Below are 8,258 nucleotides of genomic sequence, written 5' to 3'. Positions count from 1 at the left end.
AGACAATATTAAGATGATTCGAAAAGATCAGAGGCTAAAAATTATGATTTTGTAGTTTAAGAACTATTTAAAAAACTATGATATAGTTTAAGGATTAAAAATATAATTTATTTTTAATTATTTTATATAGTATTAGAGAAATATCTTATTTTTTTTTATATTTTAAAAAAAAAATCGGAAACTCATACCTATCTCAAATTCGAATTGGATTGGATAAAATCCATCTTCTCTGACCTGGATCGGTTCGGGTGCTCTGCTAAATTTGCCCTTCGTACTTGATCCGACCCGACCTCTTGCAGCCGTTACCCGCTGGATCGAGTAGTTCAAAAGGGGACCGAGTCTCACAGACTGACACGCATTACTCCCGTGCCTTCTCTCGTTCGCTATCCATCTTCTCAGAGCCATTGGCGCCGGCGAAGCGGTCTTTCCGGGCACTCCATCCAAAGCTGAACCCACGATCTTTCAGAGCCCCTCCAAACCCTTTTATCGACTACAGATTCCTTCTCCAAGCTCCTCGAGTTCCTACTCTGGTACATGGTTTGGTTCTACGTATTCTCCTCTCAATTGTTCGACGAAAATCCTCCGAGAAGACTCTTATGTTTCTGGCTGTCAGATGGAATGGGCCATTCCGAAAACCTGTTGGCATTCTGTATCTTTCTCCCTTCGCTTCCATGTCCGGCTTCTTCCGTTCCACACTCACCACAGAACCAAAAAGCTTGCGGGCACCCCAGAAGAACCTATCGGAGATCTTTAAACCAACGGCACCCACATTTGCCGATTCCTCTTCCAGGATTAGAAGGGCGTTGCAATCCAACAAATGGTCCGAGTCGGTGGAGATGGAGTTGCAGCGGCTTGATGTACATTTGAACACCTATATTGTTAATCAGGTACTAAAGAGCTTGTCGAATTCCGAAACGGCCTTCCTTTTTTTCGTGTGGGCCGAATCCCAGCCGGGTTTCGAGCATGATCACTTCACCATCAAGTCTGTGATCTGTTTGCTGCTGAAAGATCAAGACTTTGATCTTCTATCGAAATTTTTAGGAAGAATAAGGAGCAGTGGGTTCTCATTGCACCGTTCTGTGTATCGGATTCTAATATCTGGCTATGCCCGGGCTGGTTTGATAGATTCAGCAATTCAAATCTTTGATGAGATGATAGCTTCTGGTTGTCGCATATTTAGTGTGGATTACAATAAGTTTATAGGTCTACTAGTTAAAAATCATTGCTTTGATTTGGCTGAGAAGTATTACAACAAGATGATCCCAGAGAAATTTTCTTTGAGCTCGTTTACATACTCAAGGTTCATTGCTGGTTTGTGTGAAGTGAAGAATCTTAGGCTTGTTGAGAGGCTCTTAGTAGATATGAATAAAATGGGGTCTGTCCCAGATATCTGGGCTTATAACATATATTTGAATTCTTTGTGCAAAGAGAAGAGGTTGGATGATGCTGTTATGGTGCTGCAAACTATGATTCAGAAAGGAAGAGAGCCTGATGTTGTCTCTTACACCACAATCATCAATGGTTTGTGTGTTATTAGACAGTTTTCAGCTGCCATAGAGCTATGGGATGAAATGTTGAAAAAGGGGTTTAGGCCAGATGGTGTTGCCTGTGGTGCATTAATAGTTGGTTTGTGTAACCATGGGAAGGTTGATATGGCTTATGACCTGACAATGGGAATGATAGGGATGAAGATTGAGTTGAGTATTCCTGTTTATAATGCGCTTATAAGTGGATTTTGTAAAGCTGGTAGATTTGATAAAGCCCAAGCAATAGTGTCATTCATGCAAAGATATGGGTGCAAACCTGATTTGGTTACATGCAACATACTTTTGAATCATTATTGCAATGAAAATATGCTGGATGAAGCTAAGAAATTGATAAAAAAGATGGATGCGAGTGGAATATCCCCTGACAGGCATAGTTACAATCAACTATTAAAGGGTATTTGCAAGGCTAACCAGCTTGAAAAGGCTTATGCTTTAATAGCTCATGAAATGGATGCTATAGGATTTTGTGATGTTGTATCTTGCAACATATTAATTGGTGCACTCTGCAAGGCAAGAAACATGGGATCTGCATACAAGTTGTTCAAGGATATGCGTTCTAAGGGAATAATTGCGGATGCAGTGACATATGGTACTCTGATTAATGGATTCTTTAGAGTAGGGCACCCTGATCTAGCTGAGGAACTTTTTGATCAGATGCTTGATGCTGGAGTGGTTCCAAACGTCAATGCATATAATATTATGATACACCACCTTTGCAAGGCCGGTCGAATGGAACTTGCTCACAATTTTTTTCATGACATGATCAAGAAGAGGATATCCCCTGATGTAGTTTCCTATGGCACTTTGATAAATGGACTCTGCAAGGCTTTCAGAGTAAATGAAGCCATGAATCTATATGAAGATATGTGCAAGAGGGGAGTAACTCCTGATGATGTGACATACAAGATATTGATTGGAGGACTTCTAAAGGAAGGAAAGGTAAATGCAGCCTGTAGGATCTGGGACCATATGATGGAGCGTGGCTTTACTCTTGACAGATCAGTTTCTGAAAGACTGATAGAGGCAATCAAGTCTAAAAACACACAAGATATGAATTATAGAGAAGGTATGCTTTGCAGTAGCTAAAATCATTCGGATTATCTTGATAATCTTTTCCATAATATATTTGGTTGCTAATTAACCGTTTGGCTATTTTTGTTATGCTATAGGATATAACTTTCTTGTAAAAAAGATAAACTTATTTGATTTCCAAGAGGAATTTGTTTTCTGTTTAACCTGTTGTCTTGCAAAATTTCTCTTCATATTACTTGTTTGTCTGCAGCATCTGGAGATTTCAGTCTCAGGTAAACATGATCAACTTGGTTAGTGGCTCTCAAGTTCATGAAGATGCAAGTCCATAAGCAGGAGCATTTTATTCTCCAGGTTAGCCTGGAAAAGAAGACGGCTGTTGAGGTTTGAATTCTGAACTTGTTCAGATACAAAAGTAATGATTAACACCAAATAGAAGTGTGCAGAATGTTGCTATTACAAATCTGAGCAATCAAACCAAGTGTATCTCATTTGGACCCAAAAAATTGAGAATAAAATGATTATCGCACTTGTCTATCATAGTGATGGTTCCTGGTCTTTGCTCATTTACATCTATTATTAAAGAAAAGAATTGAACTTTGCTAATTGAGTGCCATATGCATCATCAACAGGTTTTTGGTCATTTTCTTGCAAGAATAATCTTGACCTTGTTCCCTTGTGATTTCTGACCATGTTTAACAATATAAATTACAATGTCCTTGCCTAGTTGGTTATATATATTATCCTTGCAATTCCTGAAAATTTTAGTCCAGAAGGAATTCTATCTTTAAATGCTGCTGTTGGTTTCTCTTGATTGTCCTGATCTATATGAAAATTTATTCTGCTTTCTGCCATGCATTATTACGTATGTTAACTTTATAGTTAAGTTCATAATTTTTTGAGCTATAGATATAGCAATTAATTTGGATGTTCTGCAGTGTGATCGGATAATTTGTGAAGTAACTTGTCTTGGATTCGGTGTTCTGGAGCCAAATCTTGCATACAGTGATTAACTAAACCTCTGGTATGACACTTCACTTTGAAATATTTTTTGAAACTGGATTGTTTTCAAATCTCTGTTTCCTTCTTTACCAACTTCAGCAACTTGCATGAGTCTGCTAGAATTCTACAATGAAAATGGACAGTTAATGGAGTCAAAATTCATGAAGAAATCTCTTTAACAATCTTTTCTTTTGAGGGAATATATATTTTTTTTAACTATTTAGGATGTAGCAGAATGAGGGAATAACTCTTTCAGCAACTACCATATCATAGTTTTGTATCTATTTGGAATTGCTTCATGAATCATGCTTCATCACTTTCTTCCCATGACCTTGTTCTCCATCAAAAAATTGTTCTTAGCATCTCTTACTGCTTCAATTCGAGCTTCTACAAACACATGCTCACACCCTGGACCTTTCAATCCAATTCAGGTCTGTTTTAGAGTCTCTAATTTCTGTTGCAATACCAGCCTTACCTTAACGTATTCTCATTCTGTCCGTATACAGTTCTGTCAAGTGTCAACACTTCTGTTACATGTTTATCTTGCTTGCATACTTCATCATTTATGGTCATAATTTGGCCCCCTGGTCTTCAGAATGTTCCATGTGAATACACTGACTTGCAATTCAGACAACTCCTATTCCACTTATCAATAATTGTATCCTAAACAACGTTTGCAAGACGAAGTTCTGAGTAATTGTATTTTGAACCATACTCCTAGGAAACTCATTGTGATTTTGTTGGAAGCCCTGTCTTCATTTCTGCTACTTGTCACAGCCATTAGTATAAGCACTTGATATGGCAGCTGATATAAAGTTTATGAGTCTGTGCTTTTCTCGTGGTACACCCATTTTATTTCTTATTGTTCAGGCAAATAGATTGTCCACATTGTTCTTTGATGACCAAAACCAACATGATTCACTTCATCATGCTTTGTGATACAGTTGTAATTCTTTATACACAGTACTAACCGTTTAAAACATGTTTTGTGATACAGTAAAGAATAGATTGATGCCATAATCGCTTAATGTAGTCACAGTGGATTCTGGTATCAAAATTCAGCTGATTTACCTTACCTTAAACCTTTGTTATCAGAGCAAGCATGGGAGTGGATACCAGTGCAAACGTGTGAAAGTGGACATTTTAAAAACACTCGAAGAAGTAAGAAACTGGCTAGGAAGCAGGTGCATTTTGATTTACCACAGAGTTTCCAAAGCAGTAAGCTACTCTAGGTAGAAGTTTCCTGCTACAGAGGCTTTTTAGACGATGCATCAATGGTCACCATCCAGTAGATTGCACTCCCTTTTATTATGAATCCATCTGGTCGTCATCTAATGTGAAAGCTACAGTCTACATATAACAGGCTTTTGAGATGCGGGAACTATACCTGCTTTGAATCATGATAAAGGATTTCTCTCCGACCACAAAGGGGCCAGCAGACAACCCGAGTAATCCAGCATTTGTCAAAGATGCAGATCAAGTTCGAAGTGTAAATGTCTGGATGGGGATCAATCAAATGTCAGGACCATACAGTTGGTCCCAAACTGATGGGTTGAATCTTTTTGCTGATGCTTGTGTTGTTGAGGACATCACAAGGCAATAATCATGATGTCAACTGTGCAATATGTTGAATAAAAATTAAAGAAAGGTTGAAAGAGTTTTATACGGTTGTTTTTCATCTGAGCCTCTGGTATATAATTTACTTGCTTCAGCTTGATATAACCTCGAGCTTGAGGATCTTTGGATGCCTGTGACATAAATAGAGAAAGCACTTGGAATGTCACTTACAGTGCAATTAGTTACTTTGAATATCCTTTTTGTTATTTACTGATTGTTATTTTGTGATACAGAGTGCTTGTTTGTCTGCTAAAATCTCAAAAAGGTTCTAAAATCATGAAATGAAATTCAAGTTTGAGTACAATTTTTCACATTCACTTTTTTTTTTCCTCTATCTTCATTTTTTTTTTTTCTATTTTGGTCTCCCTTTAACAATCGAATGCTAAAAGATAAAAAGTTTTGTCATGGTTTGTAGCCCCTACCTTAACCCATACAGAACCACTGGAAAGCTTAGAAGTATAATCACCTAGACGAGAATTAAAAGTTGTAAAGACCAGGGATGTTTATGGATCAATAGGGCAACTAGAATTTTTTTTGAAGGTTGAGATTTGAGTTTGGTGTAATTCAGGCTTTCTTGTTTCTCCGGTGGAGAACTCACCTAGTTTCTAAAAGCTGGGAACAACCAATATCACTAGCTGGCTAACCTCGGTAAACAATCCATGATTCATTCACACCTTGGTATTAAACTGCATAGTTAACCAGCAAAATTTGTTCCAGTTTACAATTCAGTAATGACTGACATAAGTTAACAATATATACAGTAATGACTGACATAATTCAGTATATCACCTGGCTAGTCAAGCAACATGTGGTGCAAAATAGCAATCTCAAGCCATTGGCAAAATTTGACAAACACAGATTTATGGCCTCTTAATATGTTTGCTTTGTCAAACAATGTTAAGACTTAATTTGACCAGAAGTGGTCGTGAATGCAATGGTGGTTAAATAGCTGATACAAAACTAGGCCAGGAACAAATCACTTTCACGACCTTGCAACAGCGAAATTAAAATCTACAATCTCATGGTAATGTGTGAGCTTTTTTTTCTTACTCAGGGATATTGAACAGAATGAGCAGACCAGCTTGTCAAAGTTCAGCATCTTGTATCCAAAGATATCACAGATTGAAGGATCCCCTACTGCTAGTATCCTAGAGGTGGAAGACATCATGAATCAAACAAACTACATGGTGACCAGAACACAAAAATTTCTCAATATCATGATTTTTACATTATGCCCTCCATACAATCTCATACAACACTGAAAGCTGATTGCAGTGTCGAACTAAATCGTGATGCAATTGTCTGAGAAGCAAATTGTTGGATCTGTTTCTTGGCATCTGTAGGTACACAAGGAAAATTAAATGTATCAGTCATACAGAAGGCATTTGCTGCAGAGAAACACATGGTGCAATTTCCAATAAAAACCAAGGGAAGAAAACTTCAGGACATCTGAGAACATCAATGAGTACAACTGCAGATTATAACCACACATCAATGAGGTAAAAAAAAAAAAAACACTAGCAAATTGGAATAAATAGGAATGCCAGATTTCAAGAAAGCATAAGTATTAGTTCTTGAAATCAATGCCAGAAAATTGAAATTACATTGGACAGAAATCACATGGAGGCAGAGTTCTGGAAAAGGTTGATTGGAACTTAAACAGTTACAGTTCCCAATATTAGCTTTTTTTCTAGGACATTTCCATTGCATCTAAAAACATAATTTTTTTCAGCTTTGTAACTTCTTATTCTACACCTATTGTGCTACAGATAAGTGATCAAAAACAAGTGTAGTTACACCAATAAAATTCCTATGTGCCATCTACGAACTATTGTTTGTGTTTCCTACCACTTGGAATGGCAATAGCTGCACCTTGATCATAGTTTAATTGTATAAATGTGACACCAGATTGCTTTACCAAATTCAGATCTGTTTTTCACTATATCCAACAGTAACAACCTTTTCCTCATCCAGTAGCTACAATAAGGAAAGAACCTGCAGAATGCTTTTGCTCTGGCCAAGATTGCATGTGTCCTTTGGTCAAAAAATAAAAATAAAAATAAAAATGAGAAAGGAAACAAATAAAAAGGAAAAATAATGGAAGAGAGCCCTGGCACAGGCATCCTTGTACATGTACAGAATTGCTTCCAACTTGGTTGTCCTGTGTGGTGTGCATGCAACTTTTTCCTTTAGCCCCATAGTGATACATTTTTCACCGTAAAATTACCTCATAAAATATTTGCCAAGCAAAACAAACCTCCATTCCAATTTAAGTGTCGTCCATCATCAAATTCAGACAAACTATTCATAAGAGGCCCAGAGATTGTCCAAAACACTCAACCAGCTCCCTACTTGGTCTACAACTGACACAGACTTTCACCAAATCCATTCAGCATAAGAACTCCACCTTTAGCCACTTCATGTACCCCATTTCAAATTAAATCAGACTTAAATAATTCTCCATGTGTTTGAGCTAACATCTTATTAGGTAACAATTATTCAGGTGAAAGTTACAACTAGTGAAACATCAAAAAATCATCCATAAAAAAGTTCTTCATTTTCAAGTGTTATCATAGTAGAAATACCATTTCAATATCCAAAACTACATGCTCTTTGAGAATAGACATTACTTGGGAGAAAATCATGGAGTACAAGAGATCTATATTCCAAAGACTCATCAGACTGATGAAAGTGAAACACATCAATTTATTTTTACCCAAAAACATGCTTAAAAATGTTAAACATCTCAAGATTACACAAATGTTGAAGTACGACTCTTATTTATATATTCTCCAACAATGTGGGAGAACTTCTTAACTCCTTTATGCTACGAGATGGTTTGTAAGTCTTTTCCTTGTACAGAGGGCCATGCACCACCATTAACAGATCCAGCTATAATCCTAACATTTAGCTAATAAAGTAACATTAGCATCACATGAATTATGACTCAGAACTGATAGAACAATGCAGTATGCTCAGCTTTTGGATCTCTCAATGATGTTTAATGCTGACTATATACCATTCAAGTTATGCCACGGACCAACCCAATTTATATATATATAT

General features: G+C 37.0%; 2 protein-coding genes across 2 annotated transcripts in view; one reads left to right on the top strand and one right to left on the bottom strand.

The window, feature by feature from the left end:
• The first annotated feature begins 235 nt into the window (after positions 1–235).
• Positions 236–5,389, top strand: LOC105044971 (uncharacterized). The gene is made up of 4 exons (XM_010923093.4): positions 236–2,613; positions 2,830–2,960; positions 3,515–3,600; positions 4,674–5,389. The coding sequence occupies exons 1-2, from the start codon at positions 597–599 to the stop codon at positions 2,853–2,855; spliced, it is 2,043 nt and encodes a 680-aa protein (XP_010921395.1). The 5' UTR covers positions 236–596; the 3' UTR covers positions 2,856–2,960; positions 3,515–3,600; positions 4,674–5,389.
• A 774-nt stretch (positions 5,390–6,163) lies between these two features.
• The window catches only part of LOC140850999 (Golgi apparatus membrane protein-like protein ECHIDNA), a 7,686-nt gene continuing 5,591 nt past the window's right edge, over positions 6,164–8,258 (bottom strand). The window contains exon 6 of the mRNA XM_073257607.1: positions 6,164–6,532. Within this exon, the coding sequence (XP_073113708.1) occupies positions 6,444–6,532 (89 nt within the window). The 3' untranslated portion in view covers positions 6,164–6,443. The remainder of the gene's footprint in view (positions 6,533–8,258) is intronic.

This window comes from Elaeis guineensis, chromosome 5 (assembly GCF_000442705.2).
Source record: "Elaeis guineensis isolate ETL-2024a chromosome 5, EG11, whole genome shotgun sequence".
Taxonomy (NCBI): domain Eukaryota; kingdom Viridiplantae; phylum Streptophyta; class Magnoliopsida; order Arecales; family Arecaceae; genus Elaeis; species Elaeis guineensis.
Note: the sequence above shows the minus strand (reverse complement) of the source record. Positions and strands in the feature narration are given on the sequence as shown.

Coding starts and splice junctions, on each gene's coding strand:
- LOC105044971 (XM_010923093.4), top strand. CDS start 597: ATGTTTCTGGCTGTCAGATGGAATGGGCCATTCCGAAAACCTGTTGGC. Junction 2,614..2,829: donor AGATATGAATTATAGAGAAG/GTATGCTTTGCA, acceptor GTTTGTCTGCAG/CATCTGGAGATTTCAGTCTC.